At 35.5% G+C, this 24,410-nt stretch overlaps 1 protein-coding gene across 5 annotated transcripts in view; it reads left to right on the plus strand.

Moving 5' to 3' along the window:
* RELCH (RAB11 binding and LisH domain, coiled-coil and HEAT repeat containing) overlaps positions 1 to 24,410 on the plus strand; it is a 110,086-nt gene that overhangs the window by 20,080 nt on the left and 65,596 nt on the right. For 4 of the 5 annotated variants that reach the window (XR_004644639.1, XR_004644638.1, XM_034762085.1 and 1 more), the window contains exons 3-10: positions 7,391 to 7,462; positions 7,573 to 7,628; positions 7,744 to 7,857; positions 10,878 to 11,078; positions 11,174 to 11,265; positions 13,139 to 13,429; positions 21,286 to 21,361; positions 21,689 to 21,784. Coding sequence is in view for 3 of the 5 variants with exons in the window: in XM_034762085.1 (XP_034617976.1) it covers positions 7,391 to 7,462; positions 7,573 to 7,628; positions 7,744 to 7,857; positions 10,878 to 11,078; positions 11,174 to 11,265; positions 13,139 to 13,429; positions 21,286 to 21,361; positions 21,689 to 21,784 (998 nt within the window). In the remaining 2 variants the exon portion in view is untranslated. The remainder of the gene's footprint in view (positions 1 to 7,390; positions 7,463 to 7,572; positions 7,629 to 7,743; positions 7,858 to 10,877; positions 11,079 to 11,173; positions 11,266 to 13,138; positions 13,430 to 21,285; positions 21,362 to 21,688; positions 21,785 to 24,410) is intronic. The other variant, XM_034762087.1, reaches the window with a different exon arrangement.

Here is a 24,410-nt window from a genome sequence, read left to right on the forward strand (position 1 = left end):
AAGATGATCTTAAATATTGTTCACAATTTGGGTCCTCCAAAGACTTAGTGGGTGCCAGGTTGTCACCATGCCTCAGTGGGTCATGGCTGAGGATGCCAAATTCAGGACAAACTGAGAAATAGGGCATACTCACCCCAAACTGGTGTTTATTTTGTCCTTAGATATACCAAGCCAGTAAAGTAGACTTCTGTTTCACAACACTGGTTAACAAGAAGTGAAAAATGCAATCTCTTTAGGCATTCTAGCCTTTGGCTCATCACCCAGTCACTGGACTTTATGATAAGTGGTTATTGAAAACCAATTCCATCATATATAGGGTCCTCCAGTTCCAGGAAATCGGCCACTTAGTCAGGGTCAATATATAACTCAGCTCTTACTCAATAATCACACTGATGCCAATCCTTTAGTAACTAAAATCCAAAAGTTTAATAAAAGAAGAGCGTTATAAACGTTTAATAGATCATATACATACAAGTTACTCAGACATATTGGGTGATCATCAGTCCTTGTTTAAAGCTTCCTTGGTAGAAATTTAGTCCAGAGAAATGAAGCAGGAAATGAAGACAACATGGATATATCTCAGGGGTCCTTTTTTTTAATCATCTGCCATATACATTTAATTTTACTGTCCCAAACAAAGCCCCTGTTTGTGGAAAGTTACTGGCCAAAGATGCAGTCTGGAGTTACAGGAATATATCCCATGCCCTTACATAGTTTATGGAACCACAGAGAGTGGCCATTGGCCCCTCAAAGTCTGAGGCGTCCTCAGGAAGAGCCATCTGGCCTGGATGAGTTTCTTCTATGGTCCATTGTGAGAACTAAGTGCCTTTGATAGGCCATCAATACATAGCTGTCTGGCCCTAATGTAAATTCTATCGTGTGGGTGTTACCCAAGAATACAACACTTTTAAGATACCAGTACATAGCCAATATATATAACTTCAGATACAAAGATGATACATGCATATAAACAGGATAATCATACTTAATAAATCATAACTTTTCCATTGACACCTTACATGACATACTTTGTTCAAGATTTGTTGCAATTGCATATTGTAATATCAATTATATAAATGGTCATACTAAATCATACAGCATTATACAGGCATTACCTTCAGTAAAACTCAATAGATTGAGACCATTTTGATGCACATCAAATCCATAGTTTGATCTCTGGTGTGGCGCAAAAAAACCCCTAGAAACTTTTTGGAAAATGGCTATTTTTGGGGGGGCTTATATCACTGCTGTCCCTAGTTCAAATGAACCTAAATTTGAATCGCTAACCATACCTTGCACCCTCCTGAGCACATGAAATTCCAAAGAAATCTGAGTAAGCATGTGGATTTTAGATGGTTCAGCAAGGTCAAATTTTAAACAGAAGTCTTGATGCAACCTTAACTATAGTGGTGCTAACACACCACTATAATACTGCGTCAGTCGCTTTTGATCGGGAATGATGGAAGGAACCTTAATTACAGAAAATTTGATAGCACTCCAATGTAAAATCTAGAAAGCCTTCCTCAAATCAACGTAAAAATTAAGGGTTTTTTTTAATATAGCAAGGGGCATTTTTGAAATAACTGAAAGCAACTCAGATTTTTTGGGCCTTCCTTGTAATAGATCTCATTGGTCCTTATAAATGTGATGTTACAGAAATGGACTATGAACTAAGTAATAAACTAGTGGCACAATTTTGCATGACATTACTATGTCAGTGGTGATGCCTACAAGATATTTTTGTCTTAAAAAAGTGACTTAAGAATTTTGGAACAGGTGCAAGTTTGAATACTGCTTCTTTGTAAAGTTTTCAAAAAGATCCAGTGAGTTTGAATCCTAGTTTAGCTAAAGGCAGCACAAATCTCCTTCCCCAGCTGCTGTGTGAATGATCCACCCAAATGATAAACTGACTGTACAGTATGCAGTGTTGTTGTAGCTGTGTAGATCCCAGGATATTAGAGACACAAAGTGGGTGAGCTAATATATTTTATTGCACCAACTTTTTGATGAGTGAGACAAGCTTTTGAGCTACACAGTGATGCACATTTCTGTCAGAAACACAAAATAAACTACTATAAAAGATTGAAAATAATTTTATTTAATCTTTAAGTGTTATTCCAACATAGGGGAGAACTGTTTCCAGCATTGGACTTTCTTTCTTTCTTTAAATTTTCAGTGTCCCTTTAAACAAACAAAATCTGAGCTACAGTTGTTGCTCTTAGTTGCAAAGACAAGCTGTTTTTAAATTTGCAAAATAAACTTAACTAATTTAATCCCTCTTCTTATTCTTCTCCTGCTTTCTCTCACTTTTTCTCCTCTAGTCTAAGGAGACACTTTGATATCATAGTGCTCTTAAGAGTTTGAATTTCGGTCTTGGGAAGAAGTGAGAATGTAATCTAATATACACAAGGCTCCTTTTGATAATAGTTCATCCTAGCTCTTGGAATTAACTATCTTTTCATACTGCTGTCCTCCCCTTTAAAGATTTCTCTATATAGAACACATAATTTCTGATTTTATTGTTGTGCCCCTTGAAAGCAGTAAGAAAGATAGAAAGCCATTGTATTCATCAATAGCTAAAATAAACTAGTCCTGATTTGTTTGTAAAATCAGAATTGTGCCATGGCTAGTCACTATTAGAACCCACTTTATTACATTCAAAGAATATAGAGGCAAAAATGTGATACCTGCCAAATATTCATTATGGTAAAATAACAAGCTAATGAAAATGGGTTTCATTCCTACAGACTAATAAAGAATACAAGCTTGCAGTCAAAAACCTATAGCATCCTGTATTAAGAGAATGGAATATAAGAACTGAGGCTTCTGCTCCATCTTAAGTTCACTCTGTGGTATAGAAATATTGTAGTGATTTGAAATTATGTTAATTGGAGTTTGGAAAATGTATCCAATAACTACTAAACTATACCTGCTAGAGCTGTAGGTTTGGAAATTTTAGGCATGTGATGCCCTGATTTGTGTATTAATAAATATGAACTAACTCAAAAAATCAATCCCCACTGTCAAATCTGTCAGTTCCATTCACCCCTCCCCTATCACTCTTTTTTTTTTTTTCCCTGCCTGGCTCTCCCTTCCTCCCCACATTTATAGGGTGTTCCAGTAATCTCATTACCACAGATGAAATGGTCTCTTACAGTATGTAACTACTTACACTAAGCAGTCCGTTCCACCCTGTAGTTAGCTGTGACATGCGGAGTATCTTTCCCTGCTCCTGAAGAAGAGCTCCGTATAGCTCGAAAGCTTCTCTTTCAGCAATAGAAGTTGGTCTGATAAAACATATAACCTCACCCACCTTCTTTCTCTCTAATATCCTGGGACCAATGTAGCTACAGTAACACTGCAAACACAGTGACTTCAGAAGATACAGTATGAAAGGAATAGAGACACTTGCCTATATAGTAACTGCCTTTACACTGTCATATGTGAAGTACTATGGAAAAAGGCTGACAGACTGATTCAGAGATATAATATTACAAATTTCACTGAAGTAACGTGAATTGTACTACTTACAAGCATGCATTTGACCCAGTGGCTCTCCAAGAACCAGGTACCAAGCTGGTTATAGTTCAGATATTTATTGCAACTACTTTATTTTTTTGGTGCGCAGAGAAGATTACTAACATAGCATAGCCCTGCACTCCTTCTGCCTGTCCCCCTGCCCTCTCAGTAGTAGTCTCTGACCCTTACTTGCAGAGTGTTTTTAAACTGGAGTTCTCAGCCTTAGGGTCAAGAGTCTCAAGTGTCTAATGATTTTGAGATTCTTAAAGAAGCCTGGTTTTTAAGAAAATGTTGAGCCAACCCATCCTGAAAATCAAGCCTCTTTATGGTGTCTCAGATTAGTCACCCACAAATTGAGGTACTGAAAATAATCGTGGTTTGTTTGGTTTTTTTTTTGTTTGTTTTGTTTTTTTTATCTTGACCCTAGTCACTTACTTGGAAGGTTCAACTTCACTAATGCAGGCTCAGTGCTTTCCTAAGGCAGCTGAAGGCAATCTGAGCTCTTCTTCCTTGCAGGAGGAGCAAGCAACCCCAGTCTCTTGAAGCAAATTCTACCTGGACAGTTTTGTCTTCCTGACTTGGAAGGCGAATAGACTACAGAAACCATTGAATTTTAAGGCACAGTGAAAAGTTCAACGATGCCATCTTGTAGGGAGATTAGCCATATTCTGGGCTCCAGCTTCCGAATCTCTGCTTTCCTCACAGAGGTGGGAGGAAACTCAATTTCTTCCTTAAGAGAGCTGTCTCACACCAAACACTTAGACTTATCCAGATTGCTCTTGATAAGCCCTCCCTCCAAGTTGCCTAATGGACTGTACCTGTTAGCTGGTCCATCAAGTCTGACACTTAAAGCAGTCCAATGGACTGAGTCCATTGGAGGTATTTATACGTGCTGCTCTTAGATCACAAGGGAATTAAACTCCCTGACAACAAGGTACTGATACCATACAGTGGTCAATATTTGCTAAATTATCAGACAGTGCAATTTTTCTCTTAAATAGAGTAAAAAAGATCTCCCCAGCTAGAACTATCAGCATATATTGACATTGGTGCTGACCATTGTTGTATGATAAAAAATGCAGTAACAAGACATGAAATGTAGCTGCTTGTTGAAATATGCATAATTGTCTCTCTCAAATAAAAAAGTTAATTCTGAATGATATTTTAAAAGATTAATCAATATTTTGGACTAACATTTTACAAATCATGCACAGTAAGAAAAGGCAAATGCTGACAAATGTATACTTTAAAAAAAAAATTTTTTTTTAAAGGCAAATTTAGGTTACTGAAAACTGGAATTTTGTCAGCTTGGTGGGAGCTAAAATAGCTGAGTTATACACAATAAGAAATTAGGTCTGAGACTTAACAGTGTCAGTTTTATTTTGTGCCATATAATGTGGCTGTTTTGACATACTGTAGAGCTAATGCTCCTCAGATATTTGTCTTATTTAAAATCCTAAGCCGTTTAAAGAGAAACATGCAGCAGAGTAATGCATTTTGGTAGGAACAAGCAGGTAAAGTCATAATGGTTGTGTTTTATTCCTTCAGCATCATTGCAGTTGTTCACTCAAATTTTAATTCTTGCCGTCTGACATGGGTTTGTCTGACATGGGTTTTTTGGCTTTCTATGCCTTCAGTCATATGTCTCTTATTTCTGCTTCAGTTTTCCTCAGTGGGATTCCTGAGTTTCTCCAGTTTGTGTTTTTTACCAATATTCTTTTACATTTATATCATTCTGGTGCAGGGCACTTCTGATCTGCAATTGTTCTGTAATTTATTTTTTATCATTTTATAATATTTTAAAGAGATCCAAAAATATGAATACATGCTCACTTTTTGTTAAATTATGATTTTATCTAAATTCAATCAGTTACATAGTTTTTATATTTTTCAAAATTGAATAAATCAACACATTACTATTTAGAATCTAACTATAAACTTGTGTGATATTCATATGTTTAAGCAAATACTAAAAATGATTAGTTATATATAAAAGTGTAATTTTCAGTAAAAACATTTTCTAACTTGGTTGCACAGAAATGTTTGCAGATCAGCATTGCTGAGTACTAAAGAGATCTTTACATACTTTCTCAACAAATCCTCAGTTGTGCTTTTGTACTGCTGCAGTAAAATTCTGTGCATCAAACAAGTTACTTTCATATAGTAAATGTGATGTACTGTAGTTACTACTTCAGTTTTGATGGATAAATGCAAACTGAGTGAATCTTTTTTCCATGCACTCATTTATAGTCAAGAGGCTCTTGTTAATGTCAGTCCAAAAGGGAAACTGAATTATTTGTACACTTTTTTGTCCAGCACTGAATAATACATCTTACAAACAAGAGCCAATTAAATGAAACACTTTGTTCACGGCATTGTCATCTAAAATAATCTTTCAGAATACTCCAGTAAAGTGTTTCCAGGCAATGATTGTGTGAAGAATATATTAAACTTGTTCTTATTTGACAGAGTTAAAGCATCATTAGCTTCACATCGGTATTAAAATTAAATTAGTTTAGACCATCTCAGCTCTCCAAAGTAGTTTTAGCTACTACTTAAGTATATAGTTTTATCACTTATTGTTAAGTCCTGAACTACTTCATTTTCTCTAGACAACCGAATATTTGGTATTTACCATAAGTATAATTGCCAACATTTGGTATTCAGACTAATGTGCATACTCTATACCTGGCTGAGTTGAATCAGCAAGGTGTCTGAGCGCTGATAACTCCCTAAATAGGTTCCCTCAAAATATTTAAATGTAAATGGCTATGAAAAGGAAAGTTGTTAAATCCTTTTACAGAGGTTCAAAGTATATTTTAAATTGGCAGCCACTGTATATCTGACCTTGATTTTTATAACTTTCAAGGTAGCAGCACTGTACTCACATTTAAAAAATACTAGTTAGAGTAAACTTTATTGGAACATTGTTAGGATAATTCATAATGGAGATGTTGAACAGCTAAATTTTATTATACTCTTTGAATCTCCAATTTTGAATGAGTTCAATTGACCTTAGTTTTAGAACTGTAGTATAAGTAAAGACTTTCAGAAGAAACATTACTTATGAATAAGTGAGTGTACTGTAAGCTTCCTCTGAGGACTCTGAGATCTATATAGGTCTTTCTTTTAGCAATGCATATCTAAATGTATTTGACTTGTTGCAGTAGCTTCACTTTGTCTTGTTTAAAGTGAAAAATCCAAGTCTTCTTCTAGAAAATAACAGAAAACTCATAGTAATTGTAACAAAAAACCTTGTAAATGATATTTTGGTAACTGTCTCATAGCAAAAAATACAGTGGGATTCAAACTTTGAGATGTCTCCATGGCATTCATTGAAAGTAGTGTGTAGTTTCTTTATTATAAAACAACCTTAAATAGTTTAAAAAGACAACAATACCATGGCATTCTAAATTAATTCAGCTTTGCCACACAAACTGCTTCCACTACCTCTAACACTAGCTTTTTTAAAAACTACTCCCTTTGTTTTATCCCAAAAGATCACAGCATATTGGTTAATAGGATTTGGAGAGGGGAGGGTTGGAAGCATCACTACATTTTCCTCAATTTAATGCAAAGTTAAGATACATATTATAGTAATTTTATTAAAAACCTACAGCGATTCCTTGTCAGACAGCTTGAACTTCCAGTTTTGTTAACTGTAGACCACTATGATTATGGAAAATGTTCACCAGTTTGCTTTCAAGCCAACTCTGCTGCATGTGTCCATGAGTTCCATAAAGACTGCATGCTTTCTGTTTAATACAAACTGTATATTTTTTTTACACCCATCCTTGCTTTTTATATTTTATTTTTGTTTCCCTTTCCTTGGTTGGATGCCTGTGTGTGTTTAATCCAAATCCCTGTCCAGTCCTGGAGTTTGAACTACGGAAAGCCAAGGAGACCATTCAGGCCCTCCGAGCCAACCTGACTCAGGCTGCAGGTGGTGTACATAAACCTTTTCTTTAGTCTTTCTACTTTGACAATGTAGAAGTAGCTGACCTCTTTCCAGGTGAAAGAGAGTAAATTTTATGTTAACTTCTTTTTTTGCAGAAAATGAAGTTCCTTTGCAGGAACGAAAAAATTATAAATCAAGTCCTGAAATTCAGGTAGGTGGTTGACAGACATTGAGTTAATAACTTTAACCCACATACAGCTGTAGCATAGCAACCATAAAGAAGGTGAGCATAAGATTTACAGTTTTCATTGTTTTCTTTTTTCCAGGAGCCAATCAAACCTCTTGAGAAAAGAGCTCTAAACTTCCTAGTCAATGAATTTTTATTAAAGAATAGTTACAAGCTTACTTCAATAACCTTTTCAGATGAAAGTGATGATCAGGTAAAGTTTGGTTAACCTTTTTGAAAACAATGTTTGCCTGCATTTCTTATTTTTGAATCTGGGTTTTTTAAATTTGTTTTTTATGTCAGAATAGTTCTTGAAATGAGCTCTGGTTTTGCAAACTCTTACAAATGCACTGAAGGATATGCACCTGACTAATCCCAGTGAAGTTAGTGGGACTACTAGCATGCATAAAATTAAGCATATTTTGCTGATTAGAGCCATAAATTGAAAGTACAGGAGCACTATCAAAATAGGCTTTGTTTTCAAAACATGTAAATAAAGGGCTGCTGAGCACACACAAATGGGTAGAACTATATTTTAGAGCATTTTATAATCTGGTAATCCATTATCCAGTTATAATTTGTAAATGCAAAACTACCATATATTTTCCGACACTCTGACACAAACACACAATGTCACTCTTAAAAGGTGTGTTTGAACATTCTTCTTCTGAAAACCTTCAGTTGATCATAGTTTTTATTACAATAACCATTTTATGTGTATTCTAATTACAGCATAGAGAGTGTGAAATGAGAAATTAATTTTCTAAATAATTTGCTATGCATTTGTCATCAGAAGTAACTATATGGAATAAAAATAGCCCATGAGGGTAACTATTCCAAGTTTGTGTAGTGATTTCCTCAGTTTAGCATCTTTAGAAAAGTTTGATTATCTGCTAATTTCTGGGTTAATGTAGACAGTCCCCGAGACTTACAACCAACATGCAGGGAAAGAGTTCAGGTCTTCTACTTGTTTAATACTTCCCAGCCAATCACCAAGTCAATAATGGAATTATGACCCACAATGGAAGCTTTACCAGTAGGGGGGGAAAAAAAATGTGTTTTCAAAAATTCAACTTCATTTTACATGCCATGGAACAAATACCAAGAAAATAATCATATTCTGCTTGCTGCTTTGAAGTGAATTTTATCGGTATGTTTAAATAAGGTAAAGCAAGCAATCTTTCCCCAGCATAAAATATTGTGCAGCAGTTTTCATAAATTTATACAATACCTATTTCTCAGTCAAGCTGTGTACAATATTAACTTTCAGAATTTACTGTCTGTTTTTAAGGTTCGATTAAAAATGAAGTAAGGGACGGGAATTACTATTACATAGTATTGGATAATATTTTGTAAATCTGTGTAGCAGTGGACAAAATGCACATCTTTATGGAAAAACTTAAATGCTACCACATATTACATGAAAATTTTTGTAATGTTGAAATAGTGTGCAACAGAATGGTTTATCTCTCTAAAAGAATTCTTTGAGGCTCTCTATTAAGTGTGGTGTCTTAATGTGCATTTCTGCTCTTCAGATGGACTCCATAAAAATTAAATTGTTGGGTTGCATATATGTCTCACATTATATACCAAATGTGTTCAGTTTACAGGGGGAAAAATTTTTAATGGCCAGCCCTGCAAACTCAACCCATTCTCTGAGAGTCAAGTTGGATTATCTGATTCTCATGCATAATCAGCAATAACAGAACTTATGTGGGCCAAATTCTGCCCTCAAAGGCAGAGTGTGGAAACAATAAATCCTAGATTTTTTTCATATAAAACAAGAAATGTATGCCTGAAGAACAGTGGAAAAGAATTGTACAGAAATGTGAGCATTTAATATCTTTGAAGATGCTCTTTAAGGGTATATCTGAACAGCTGCTAGGAGCATACTTCCCAACATGTATAGACAGATGTACATGAGTTCTATTCAAGTTAGCATGCCAAAAATAGCAATGCGGCCACTGTGGCATAGTTGGCAGCTTAAGCTAGCTACAGGTGTCCATACTCGGTCTTAGACAGATTAGTATTTGGGTGGCTAGCCCAAGCTGTCACGGCAGCAGCCACACTGCTGTTTTTAGTGCACCTGCTCAAACAGAGCTATTGCATGCCCATCTCCCTACCCTGGGAAGCACAATCCCAGCTGCTGAGTAGACAAACCCAAAGTGACACAATACTTGAATAATCAAATGTATTTTAATGTCTTACACATGTTCTTCTCTTTTCTTATGTTATTTTGAGCAAGCTTAATAGTGGAGATAGAAATAATGCAGAATAGTCAAACAAGAAAATAGAGAACTTTAGGTGATAGTCTAAAAAGATAAAATGGTTCCCAAGTTTTGAAATGTACGCAATTACTGTGATTGAGTGCCCAACATGGGTGGCGTGTAATGGAGGCTAAGCCTCCCGAAACCTCATGCTGGAGGGGAGGGGCAATTGCAGATTTGGGTGTGGGGGGAGAGAAGAGGTGGAGTGGAGATGGAACTGGCTTGGAGCTCCAGCCGTGGCCAAGAGCTCAACCCAAGCAAGGGCCTTCCAGGGGGCTGAGAGCAGTGAGCGGGGGTGGGGCCTTGGCCGGAACAGGTGGGGCAGGGAGCTTCCTATCCTCCCCAAGGAAAAGCCTCACCTGCCATCCATGGTACCCAATATTGAATGTGAATATGCACTCAAATAACCACTTATGTAAGAAATGGATTATTTGTGCACACAGTTTTTGAGACTTTGCATTTTTGAAAATTTAGGCCCCTGTATTATTTATAGATAGATAGATGCAATAAAATCCATGTGTATGTATGAGGTGGGATTTATTTAATTTATTTATCTATTTAAACTTTGAGGGGTAAAAAGACCCCTGCACCAGTAGTACAATATCCTTTCACTAGCTGCCTGCTTTATGCTAAAAATTTGCCTGACTGGTATACTGGATAAAATCCACACACCTTATGAAAGAAACTACTAATGTTGCCAGATGTGCATTTTGGAAGGCTTCCTAATGCAGATCTTAGAAGTTTCTTTGGGGTGATACTACTATCTGCCCTGGAGGAGCAACTTTGACTTCTTCTGTTTTTCCCTTCAGTTGGGTATAAGCAGCTCACCTTGCATTCTCCAAATTACCTTGACATTTTGGCATGTCTTGTTCTTATGCAGCTATATAAATGTAATGAAGTGAACAAGAATTCAAGAATAAAAAGAAATGTGCCATAGACTTCTGACTCTGCTTTTAATCTTTTCAAGGATTTTGAACTGTGGGATGATGTAGGATTGAACATTCCAAAGCCTCCAGACTTGTTACAGCTCTATCGTGACTTCGGAAACCATCAAGTAACTGCAAGAGATGTTGTGGATGTAGCAGTTGGTGTTGAAGAGGATGAGTTAGAGGTTACCACTCCTACACTAGGGAGCGTTCCTATATTTGGAGCATCACAGTCAATAGAAGTGAGATTATAGTTAACACACTTATGCAGATTTGTTATGTACTGTCATAAGTGTAATTTGCTAAATTGTTTTCATTATTTTTATCTTGCATTTAGCAATGCTTAATAGTGCAAAAATTAGAAGATCAAATTAATGCATTAAACAGTGAGAAATGGTCTTTGATGGAACAAATCCGAAGACTTGAGAGGTATGTATTTTTGATTTTGCAGCATTTTACGTAAGAATATATGTAAAATATTTAAAACAAAAAAACAAAAAACCTCACTAGTTGTTCATAGGGTTTGTCTCTAGAACGGACAGAATCTTACCTTTAATATATGGAATTTTGTTAGAACCAATAGAATATTTCAAATTTTTAGAGCTTTTTAAGGGCTCCCGTTACATACAGGTTGAACCTCTCTAGTCTGGCACTCTCTGGTTGGGTAACATCCGTGGTCTGGCATGATTTTATTTTGTTTTTTATGCTTTACCTACTTATTGTCTTCTGCCAATACAGTAAAATTGTGTAACAACACTAACACTTTGTTATGAAGAGAGCCGGTAAGCCTTGGATAGGTGGCGTTGCAAGCGTTGTTCCGTTTATTCGCCTCAGCGAGGTAAAAATAAAGAGAGACGCGCTCACTATAATATTAACCTCCCGGGGTTCGGCAAATTCTCTGGTTCGGCACCGGTCAGGTCCCGAGGGTGCCCAACTAGAGAGGTTCAACCTGTGTAGTAATTTATCTCCTGCGTTTATCAATCATAGAAAATTAAGATGACACCGTTAACTTAAATATAGATAGATAAGGAATCTTATTTACATTAAGGATGTAAATGGCATTTTTAAAAAGTAACTGTTTAAATTATTCCATTTGTATCAGTTTAATGTTTTACTGTTGACGAGTTCACAACAGGCGTGGCGGGTGCTACAGCACCCCCATGTTTTACATGGGGTCCCGGCTGCCGGCCCAGCACGTTAGGCATTTAAACATTAACTGAATACATTAGCGGTAAGACTGATGCTTATTGGTTAACCGGTTAACATTTTACATCCTTAATTTAAATTGTTTAAACAGTGAAACTAAAATGAACTTAAATACTTCTTGCTCTTCACCGTTGAACTATTTGTGTTTGCATTTCTCTCTGCGTGGAAAATGAAAATCTTGTTTCACTTCTGTCGTCAATTTCTTTTGGTTCCTAAGTACTGCAATACTTACGTTGCAAACACTGCTGAGGGGATGTTCATTTTAACAACTTTCTCCTTTTGAAATAAAAGAAACCAACTATTAGTCTTGCACCAGCTTTTATGTATCCCTTAAGTTACACAATAAGATTTCTTCAGAGTATGTATGTATATATACAAAAAGTGATAACCTCTCAGTCATTTAGTCAAAGTGTATAGTTACCATTTCTGGGCAAGTGAAAGTATATTAAATATTGAGCTCTGAAAATCAATTCAAAGCCAAAACATCTTAAATATTATACTCCATATAGACATGTGCTTCTTGACACTTCGTGTTTGTTGAATTCTTTGGGCTCAGCCCGAAACATATAAAGATCAGTCTTTCTACACTTTTATCTTTAAGATCTTTCGGGCTACACCACTTAATTTTCCTTTACAAAAAAAGGGTACAGCTACGCTGCAAAAAAAAACATTGTGGCAGTGAGTCTCAGAGGCCATGTCAGCTGACTCAGGCTTGTGACTAAAAATAGCAGTGTAGACATTTTCACTCAGGTAGGACCACTGGCTCTGAGTTGCATCCCCCTCACCAGGGGGACGCATTTCCCCATCCCGAGCGGAAACATCTGCACTGGTATTTTTAGCCCTGTAGCACAAGCCTGAGTCAGTTGGTCTAGGCTCTGAAACTTGGGTTGAGGGGTTTTTTTTCTGCAGTAGATGTACCCTCTGAAAGGAGCACGACACATCTCGTATGATATAAGATGAGACATTACTGAAGTTGTAAAAAAAAATTTGACATAGCCTGGTATTCATTTACACCACAATATTTTCATATTTCAGTTGTCTGATTCAGATCTTCTTTTGAAAAGCTGCAATGTAACATTTGTTTTTCTTCTTCTAGTGAAATAGACTTCCTCAAGAATGAAAATTTTGCTGTTCCAGTGATTTGTGACTTAGTCCACGTGCCTCTCTCAGGTCCAGAGGACAATGGACTTTACTTAGATATCAAGAGTTCAGACAATGACAGTAAACATGGAAAAACTGAGGAAATAAGCCTTTCCATATCAGCCGAAGCAGATTCAAAGACACCTAAAGATGATACACTAAATTCTCTCCCTAGCAAAGAGAGAGAGAAATTGCCCTCTTGTGCTCTATCAAATAAAGCTGCAATACACTTTGATAAACCTAATAGGTTAGTGATAAAAGTTTTAAACTGAAATGCTTTTTTTCACAGTAGGGAGATTTTTTTTCTAAAAGCGCAGTGCTACAGAATTCTTAGTTCTTTTCTACCTCTTGCTTTCTAATTTCCAGTCTTTATTCCCTTCATTTAAGTATAATAGATGGCTTTACAAATTTCTCTAAATTCTCTTGTATTTTGGGGAGGGCGTGAGTTCATTTAGTACATTTGTTAAAGATGTTAAATTACATATTTTCAATTTTAAAATTAAGTATTAAGAATAATTTTTTTTACTTCTGTCCACTCCTGAGTTCGGAATTGTAGGGAGAAAACACTGGTATCAAAACAATGAATGAGGGAAAAGGGATGTTACTATTTTTTTCCTGTGTTCCATCTCTTTATAAAATCTATTCTGTTCTTCCTCCAGGGAGATTGAAGAGTTCTGTATTTAGGCATTGTTTAGACAAATGTGTACCAATATAACTAAAAATGTTAACTATATAATTACAATTTAAATGTCAGAAATCTATGCGTTTTACTGTCCTATCCTTTTAGGGAGGCTGTCCCTAAAAGTCCGGTGACATTCAGCTGTTGGAGATTTGAGACTTGGGTCCTGTCATCACTAGAAACGTAGTATTAAAATGCAACCTTAAAGCACTGTTAACTTATGTGAGATTAAGACTTTGCAGTCAGCATATACACGCACGTAGTGTCAGCTGGTAATGGGTAAATCCTGGTTCCAGTGAAATCATGACCATCTGATATTAAATTAGGCTATTGATGTAATATGCATTACAGAAACTTGGTGGAACAATGATAATCAATGAGACACTGTAATAGTGGGTTACAAAATATATATGAATGATAGAGTAGGTCATACTGGTCGGAGACTGGCACTATATGAAAGAAAGTGTAGCATCAAGTATTGTAAAAATCTTAAATTAGTTAAACTGTATTGTAGAATCTCTATAGATAGAAATTCCGTGCTTGAATAAGAACATAGCAGTACAAATATACTACTGACCACTTGACCAGAATGGGGATGGTGATTATGAAATGCTCAGGAACATTAGAGCAGCTACAAAAACAGAGAACTCAGTAGTAATGGGGGATTTCAACTATCCCCATATTGACTGGGTACATTGCCTCAGGATGGGATGCAAAGATAAAATTTCTATTGAAATGACTTCTTATTGAATCAAGTAGTCCTGGAACCCAGGAGAGAGGAAATCCTTTATTTTAATCCTAGATGGAGCACAGGATCTGGTCCAAGAAGTGAATATAGCTGAACTGCTCAGTAATAGCGAACATAATGTGATTAAATTTAACGTTTTTGTAGTCAAAAAAGAATGTCAAAGAAACCCAAAGAAGTATTTAACTTCCAAAAGGGGAACTACACAAAAATGAGGAGGCTAGTTAAATGGAAATTTAAAAGGAACAATCAAGAGTGAAATGCTTGCAAACTGCATGGAAACTTGCTGTATGCATACCACAAATCCAAAAAAAGGAAACAAAAAAAGTTAGAGAACCAGAAAAATGCCCTGATGGGTAAACAGAGTAAAAGAAGCTGTTTGAGGCCAGAAGGCATCCTTTAAAAATTGAAAGTCAAATTCTAGTGAGGACAATTGAAAGGAGCATAAACTCTGTCAAGTAGAGTGTAAAAGTATAATTAGGCGGGCCTAAAAAGAATTAGAAGAGCAACTAGCAAAAGATGCACAAACTAACGACAACAAAAATTGTAAGTACGTCAGAACCAGGAAGTCTGCCATACAGTCAGTTTGGCAAGGCAAGATCACTGCGGAAAAGGTAAATAAATTCTTTGCATTGGTCTTCACTGCAGAGGACGTGGGGGAAATTGCTGAACCTGAGTCATTCTTTTTAGCTGACACCTAAGGAACTCTGCCAGATTGAGGTGTTGTAAAGGAGGTTTTGGAAGAAATTGATAAATTTAAATAGTAGTAAGTCACCAGGACCAAATGGTATTCGCCCAAGAGTTCTGAAGGAACTCAGATACAAAATTGCAGAATTATTAATTGTGATATGTAACCTGTTTCTTAAATCAGCTTCTGTGCCAGATGACTGGAAGACAGCTAGTGGAAAGCCAATTTTTTAAAAATTCTCCAGAAGTAACTTTTCTGAGCTATAGTCCTAGTTCTTTGACCAAGATCTTAAATCAAATAGTTATCTCAGAAAAAGTATCCTTATCACACTGATATTTTTGAGCATTGTAGTGGTTGGGAGAAAGAAACATACATGCGACCAATAAGAATATTGTAGTCCAAAAAAGTTTAATAAAGGAGTTAGTACAACTTCTAAAGTTATTGTTCTCATACAAAAACAGCTCTGAGTAAGATTGCCTTATGAGTTATTTCAGCTCTTTCTCCTTTCTATATGGACCAGTATCCATCCTACTTGCTTTTATTTTTCTGAGCTTTCCAGCTATTCTAGAAGTAACTGATGCAGAAATGTTGTAGGTGTGTTTATACTAATGGAATTAGTTTCCATCTAAAGTGTATTCCTTTCAGTTATGTACTTCATAACATAACAGATATAGGAGCTCTCTCACTTGTAGTAAATACCTTTTTTAAAGTTAGTTTAAGTGTACCACTTGTTTCTGTATTTTAACGAGCTGGTCAAAATTTTCCAGCCGAAATATTTTCTTACTGAAAAACACTGAAAACCAATTTTTTTTTTTCAAGGGAAAATGCTTTCAGTTAATCTGTCTATTTTATGGAAAATTTCAAAACTAATATTTTCATTTGAAAAACACTTTTGGAATTCTGCTTTTGTTCTCTACTTTTTTTTTCTCCTCTTGCCACAGAATGCAGTAGACATTTTCTAGGATTTTTGCCTTTTTTCTGATTGAGTATGGCTAGGAAGTTTTTTCCCAAAAAACTTCCTCAGCTGTTGATAAGTTACTGGCAGCAGGAAAAATTAATCTGTAGTTTTCCCACTCTAACTTCTCAAAAGTTGTCAACATTCTGAAAAGTTGGAGTGAAGAAAGGAGAGAAACAAAAATGTAGGTGAGGTACTCTGGACTGTGTCTTATTGCAGCTTGCCAAAAATGAAAGCAAAAATAGGGCAGGACTCACTTTTTTTTAAACACTTCACTTTTTCTTGCAAAAAACAAATTCATTGTGAATCCTGTAAAATGGAAATAACTTCCATTTTTTTGAAAAATTGCTTCTTCATATTTTGACTAGCCTCTAGTATTTTTCTTGAATATCAGTGTATTCATTCTTCAAAATGTAAGACTAAAAAATTATCAAGTTCTAGTAAGAATAATCTTAACTTGCAGAAATTAAAATGCCTTTAAATGCTAGGTTTTAGATACAAAGTTTTGAATGTGGAGTTCAACTGAGAATACACTTATGTGCATCCAGTGGAAAACTTAAACCTGAAGGCATGTTTTTCTTTCTAGGGAACAAAAATAAATCACTAGCAATAGTAAGGTTAACAAATTAACTTTAAAGCCAGAAACTAGAATACCTGCTCCTGCTTTAGAAGAACTTTATCTTCCTTGATCTGTCATTTTTCAATCTGAATAAATACAGATGGATAGAGATGGTTTGTAGTCCTAATTTAGGCCCTGGTTTGGAAGACCTTTAGTCGGACAGAGCCCTGAATCCAAATAAAATCCTACTGACTTCAGTGGTCTGCCTGCGCAGAGCCTATTGCAGGAATAGGGCCTAAAATCAAACTTGATTTTGCACTCAACAGAATAATTTATACTTAAAGATAATATTTAATCCTCTCTTGACAAAAGCAGAATGGACAATTTAAAATAAAGTTGGCTGGCAATTTCAGCTGAACATCAGTCAGTCTTTTAAAGGTGTTAAAAGTATCTTATGGAATTAGATTAAAAAGAGCAGTTTTATAAATGTTGAGTTTAAACAGTTAGTAGTTATCCAAAGTATTAACCCTAAAGGTTAAATATAGGTTTGCCAAAAGCTAGGGTAAGTTGAAAACATGCTAGCTTCAAATCCTGTTACTTAGTAACTTATCTTTACATAGATGAAGTTAAAGGAATAGTCAATGCCTACTGGTAAAGGAATAGTTGTATTGTTTACAAGAGGTTGCTATTCAGTGTTCTGAGAATTCCATCATAAAATGGTGGCTGGATCTGTTCTAACAATTAGTCTAAATTAGTTTGAAATCTACAACTCCTAACTAAGCAGTTGTCAGATTGGAAGAATTAGATACTATTCTCCTGATCGTTCTTTCACTGCCAGTTTATGGAAGTTGCTAACTGTATTGATTTTTGGAAGGAATTTCAGTTGCTGATTTAGTCAAGTGCTGAATGTATGTGTAGCAACTATCTTTATACTGAACTGGCAATAGTGTGTCAGTAAAATGTAGTAAGAGGGTAGAATCAAGGGAAAGATATGTCCCTAGCTATAGATATACCCAGCCTACTTCTAGACTTTCTCAAGTTAGATGGGGCTCATTATAACACATGGCTTGTAATGATGGGGTTGTCTAGCTGGCTGGAAGTGATTATATGAAGATATACAAATTGAACTCTTTCAAAGCCATGTTAAAACTACATGGAGAAAATCCTAGAATCCCTTATTACAGCGTGACTGTGTATACTGTAACTGTTTGTACATGTCTTGCCCAGATGGGGAGACGAAGAGAGCCTGCTTTGGATCATTGCTATTGGCATAAAACAATTTCGAACCTGCAGAGTAGTTGGAGAAATGCCTTGTATAACAGATTGCAGTAGAGAGCTGGACGTGGTTTGAGTTGAATGCATCACCGATATTTACCTGATGACTCTCTTTAAGTGTTCAATAGTTTGAATTAAACCTCAAAAGTCCAGGATGCTTGCATTCTTTGTATGATCCAATTAAGCTTGCCCTTGCCAGTAAGTAAGCTACTTTCTGTATTTGTTCTGTTAGTTATATATTTACTTTTTGTTCTTGTTTGCAATGCCTTCTTAGATTTGAAAATAAATCTTGAATACTTGTGTTTATCAGCCTTCAGAAGGTTTTCCGTCTCCTTGTATGTGTGAGGACAGAACCAAGCCTATCAGTCAAAGCCTTCAAGGATTTTACCAGATTTGATAAAACAGATTCTAGAATCTAAATGTAGTCCACCAATTGTAGTAGAATATATGCTGTTTGCCAAGAGTTTGCTTTCAAAGTGCTATTAATTGCGCCATTGGGAAATTTAGTGACAACTTGTCATAACTACTTTTGAATCTCTGGGGAAACAGTGATAGAATTTTCATCTTAAATTTAAAAAAATTTCAAGGGGCTATGAATCTTGACATTTTCAGAAATGTCTAAAACAACCTAGCGAGGATATGACCCTTGAAGAAAATATTAACAAACTTTGAGCAGCTAGGCTTTAAAATCTAAAATCTCCATATCTTAAAATATCTTTGTTTTCACAGAATAAGGACAAACAAGTAGTTTAGATAAATCAAGGTCATCACACAGTTTAACACTTCCTGCCTCCTAGATTTTTTTACTGAATCTTTTTCATATTCCCTCCCCTTACATAAAACTTATCCTTTTTTGAAATGTAATTGACAATGTGTTATGGTTATCTAAATATGTTGTATACTCTGTAGTGCTGTAAACCAAGGATGGTTGTCAATTTTATCAGGTATTCTGATGGACTGTGTAATTAAACAATCTGTGGAATACTTAACAGGTTGTTCAAAAATGATGCGGGCAATCCAAGGACACTTCCAGTGTCCCTAAACTTCAGGAAAATAAATACTCACATTCCAGATCAGGAAATATCAAAGAAGATAAATCAATGGGAACACTTTATAATTACAAAGCTCTACTTTTTGGGTTAGTGGTTTCTCAAAAGGTGTTCATATGTCTTCATAATTCTCATGGCAGTCCTAATGGATAGTGATAGCTGTTTGCTATTGATGGTACTCTGATCAGAGAAAGTTCAGAAGAGCAAGTCAAGTCTAAGAAGTCCTCTTACGATTTTTTTAGTTTCATAGATTCATAATTCCAAACAATGCTAAAAAGGGTCAGTGATACGGCGTCAATTTTATTCACCCATTGGCCAAGAAGGCCATGGCTCTAGATGGAGCTCTTTTATCAAAACCTCATTCTCCCACTTGTCTAATAAGAAATTTCCTGACCAAAAGCTTAAGCCTGCATCCTGTTCCCATATGATGAACCCTAAGACTGACTAAAACTAACAAATTATTGGAAAAAAGACTGAAAGCTCTTCTAGTATCAAGGAAAATTGTGTTAAAGAAACCTATGCCACAATATGTATTATATTGAAATACCTGTGCAAGATAAAGCTCATTCTAAGATTTTACAGATCCTGGCATTTCTTCAGGATAGTCTCTCAAGCAAACACAAAGTACAAGCTTCAGCTTGATCTAGAGTGATAGGAGTAAGTGGGCCAGGTTTTCTTTTATCAGCCCTGTAGCATAAAATCTTGTAAAGCAGTTTCTCTAAACCCACATCCAGTCCCTATGCCTGTGCTAAATCCTAAACTGTGTGCAGCAAACCAAATATACGTAGACATTCTCAGTTTAATTACAGAAGAATTTCTAAAGTTGGTGAATTATCCACCAAACAGTTACAGTTTTCGTAAGAAAAGGCAATCCCCTGAACCAATAAATTAATACCAAAAAAAAGGGATGGAAGACATAATTCGAGACATGGCTCAAACTGAAGGTAGGGGCGAGCACTTAGAATAAATTAGGAACTAGAAAATATAAGACCTTATTTCTATTTCTGTTCTATCCAGGTGAAAAGTGCTTGGTTAGGCATCAGCTAGAAATGCTAAATCTCGGAATAATGCAAAGCAAGATGAAGTTCAGCTGTAAGGCACCAGTACATTCTGCCAGATAACCACTAGACCCCAAGGGTTTATAGGCTTCCTACAAAGAAACCTTGATGGCAACAACTTAATCCTGCGTTCATACTTCTCTTCTGTACAAGTTATGCCTGCAGTGCATTTGGCTGAAAACAGGAGCACACTTTAGTGTCGCGCTTATCCTCAGCCTTATAGTACAGAAATGTGTCTAAATTAGAGGTGCTTTTCCTTTCAGTATAATCACATATTGTTGACTTCAGGATTATTGGACAAATATGTGCTTAAATAAATGTGTTTACCAGATTTCTGTTCTCTGAAATTGATTGAGATCCATCATTTTTAAGTTTTTACCCAGGATGGGATATTTCTTTTGTTGATAATTTGTGGTGCATCATACTCTAGGGGAAAATATTGTTCATCTTAAATTCTTCCCTTTAAAAGTTGCTTTTAGTACAGGATTAGTAGGAAATTTACAACCTTGGAAATTCTTTCTGGCTGCCTTTTCCAGATTACTGGAGTTTAGTGCCGAGAGTTGTAATTGACTTCTCCAGTGTTGGCATCATTCGTACGATAAGATGGAAAATGTCTGAGACTTGTTGGGTAGGAATACTGTATGCACAAGAAAATAAATTGATGCAGAACTAGTACTTTTCCCTTGTCATTTGGCAGTTTGCAAAGATTGTATTTTTTTCTATCGCTGCTGGAGTTAACATAGCTTCATTTTCCTCACTCTTTGAATTGTATTTTGGTCTGTACAACAATCATCATTCTCTATCTCCAAGAATGTGAGCCGTGTGGGAATAACTTGAGAATTAGAAAAATTACATTTTTAATCCAATCCAAAATGGCAGTTAATTTAAACAAAAAAACAAAAACTAGGGGTTTGCTGATTTTAAAATCTAGCTCAAATATGACTTTAAGCAAGTTGAAGTTGCCCATATGCAACACAGAAAACATGCTTTTCAGATGTCACAATATATATGACTAAAACTGAATGAATAACTAGGATTCCATCAATGTCAACTCTGATCTATTCTTTTTCTTTTCTCCTGACAAAATTATTTCAGGACATTGTCACCAGCTTTCCATCAAGCACTACTATCTTTCTGTCGGATGTCAGCAGAGAGTCGTTTGGGATCAGAGGTATATTTCCCTTATCATAAACAGAATACCCTTTTTTAATCTTCTCACTGACTGATTTCCATTAACCAACCAGTAGCTCTAGCTTTTAAGAAGAATTCATATACATATAGATTTCATAATAATCCTGTGCACAAGTATTAAGAAACAAGGTGTATGATTTGGTGAGATTTAAATGATAGATTCTAATTTTGAGGTGTATTTATGCTCAATCACTAGTGATTATTTTTATAGTTCCTGGAAAGTTTAGTCTCTGCTGAAAAATGCTTTAATAAATGAAAAAGGTTGCATTTCAGTCGCGCTGTGTCATAAAAACAATTGGATTTCTAGGTGTCTCGGATTGCAGATAGTGAAAAAAGTGTCATGTTAATGCTGGGACGTTGCCTGCCACACATTGTTCCTAATGTGCTGCTTGCAAAACGAGAGGTGAGGAATCCAAAAATGTTTTCTATTTATTATTTTCACCCTGTTGCCATTTTGTTCGTTTTGAAGTTGTAGTGTTTTTATTTTTTTAAAGTCTGTTACTTGCAATCATATTCTTACTTTTGTGCATGCATCTCTGCTCCTAGAGAATGGTTTTACACCTCTGTCAGGTGAGTTCAGTAAAACTGCATGGTGTATCATAATATTTCCTTCTATGCTTAAGACACCCATTAGCATTCTGCAAGACTTAACTGTTACTGTAGGTCCATCTGTTTGTCACGAACTTTGATGTTTTATATTAGGGCTATTATTAATGAGTATTCTTTTTGAAGCAGTTGGGATTCAAATCTATTGATATTACAATATGGGATTACTTTGTCTATCTCAAAAGATAGCAAGGATTGACTCAAGTTCATTTGGAACGTTAAATACTTTTAGTATAAACATTTCAATTTATTATTCAACGATTTAACTTTATGTGGAAGAAATTACTATTCAGTCTTTTTCAATATTAATCGAATCTTCCATACATTGTTTGTTTAAATCTGTAATAATAATTTAAAATTAAATGAAGATGTCCTATTAATCTTGACTATAAATAGACTTGGGGTTCTACATAATCATGGATACTGTGGCAAACTCCAATAGAGTAAAGGAAGGTAGACAACCCTGATGTGGATGTTTGCATTATGACTTCATTGTAAATGTTACACATAATCACAACTACAAAAAAGTCAAGCAATAGACAGTCAGTTTGATTTTTAATACTTGGAGGTAAGGTTTGGTCTTTTTTAAATATATGAGGGAGAATGTTCACTATTCCAATAATGACATTCAGTTTTAGTCTTTATCTATGGGACCTACAGTATGGTAGGTTTATAGTAATGCACTTGGCTTAAACCCATAAAAGGCTTTATTGAAAAATCTTTAAATCAAGAAATTTGTACTGATCCTTGAGTGACATAAGTTTCTGTAAATTGAGTAATTTTCTGTGGTTGATTATAGTGCAATACCAAGATGCATGGCATCTGAAAGTTTCAGAAAAATTATCCCAGGAAAGTCTTTTTATTGAATGTTCTGTATAATGATGCTTCTGTTAAAATACGATTGCAAAATAATTCTGTGGAATGTGCCAGGATCAGTGCTTAATTTCTGATATTTGCAGTTCTGCTTGGCAGGTACTCCAGCTTCTTTTCATAGCTTGTAGCATAAGCAGTGTTATGCGTTAATATTTTTCTAACCTGTTTAGCCTATTTCCTACCTACTTTATTCTTGCAAAATCTAAAGGAATAAATGATGAAATACATTCTTGCATTAAAAAAAGTCACTTCAGAGTGCTTCTTTTCAATATGGTTGAAGACTTTACAAGAAAATTGTAACTGTATTGCATGGAGAGTTTATGCTATATATTTCATTAAAATTTTTGCTGTAATGGGTATTAAGACAATAGTTTCTTCAGTGCAGCATTCTCTGAGGTAGGATCCTGGAATCTAGAGGAAAGATGAATATAGATTAACATCAGTAGTTTTATGAATATTAATATTATAGTAGTGGCCATTAGCATTTTTAGTGTCTTATGCTTCCTAGTATCTGCTGAAGGCCCAAAATATTTGGCTAGCAATAATACCACAAAATGAGATTTCTTTGACTAAATCATAGCTAGGGAACAGCGATATCTCTTTAAACACTTGAGTAAGAAAGTACTCAATGCAGATTTAGTCAAAACTCAAAATTTTTCTCACGCTTTACAAGACATAAATATAAATAGTTCCCTGTGTTGAACTGTGGCACTGATCCTGACATTGCTGTGTGTATGCTCCCCCATTGACTGCAATGGGAGCTCTCTGAGCAGAGTGCAAACAGGAGAAAGCCCTTTGGCTGTAGCATCAGAATCTTACGGCTCTTCTTTTTAATTAAAAATGAATAAGCTGTACTTGAACCTTCATACCTTTAAATTAGCATACTGCATTGTTTTAGTAACTGTAGGTTAACGGCAAAGATTTTGGTGGTCTGTAAGTCTGTGTACATACAATTTTTACAGAATTGAGGGCGAGAGATACAGCTCATTACCTTTCAAAGATGTCTTTGAGTCTTCTGCTTTATTTTGTGTTTTTTCCTTATCTCTTAAAAACAAACATTTTTAATTCAAATTACCAAACCACTGTGCCCAACTGTTTTTAAATCATTGTCTTCAAACAAGGTTCCATGTAACCTACAGAGGGCAGCAAAAACAGCTATACAGACACTGCAATCGATGATTTATTGAATCTTCTCACATTTTCTTACAGCATGTTGCTGTCTTGTGTGAGGTTGATTTCTGCAGAATGCAACTCTGGTGTTGCTAATTATTTTCTTTTTATGAAATTGGGGAGGAAATGCAATGCTGAGATCTTACAGAACAACCAATGTAGAAGGGGTGCCAATCTTGACAATCTGGGAAAAGAACGTAAAATATACTGTATATTTAAAAAGATATTTGCATGAAGATGTAGAAGCTACTATTTACAGAGGTGTTGAGACACTTTTTCATTCTCAGCCTTTTTCAGGCACTTAATTCTGAAAACAAAATTCATATGGGCTGAAATCTTTTTATATTCTTCAACCTAATCTGTGTGTTTTGGAAGTCTGA

The sequence above is a fragment of the Trachemys scripta genome, chromosome 2 (genome assembly GCF_013100865.1).
Source record: "Trachemys scripta elegans isolate TJP31775 chromosome 2, CAS_Tse_1.0, whole genome shotgun sequence".
Taxonomy (NCBI): Eukaryota; Metazoa; Chordata; order Testudines; family Emydidae; genus Trachemys; species Trachemys scripta.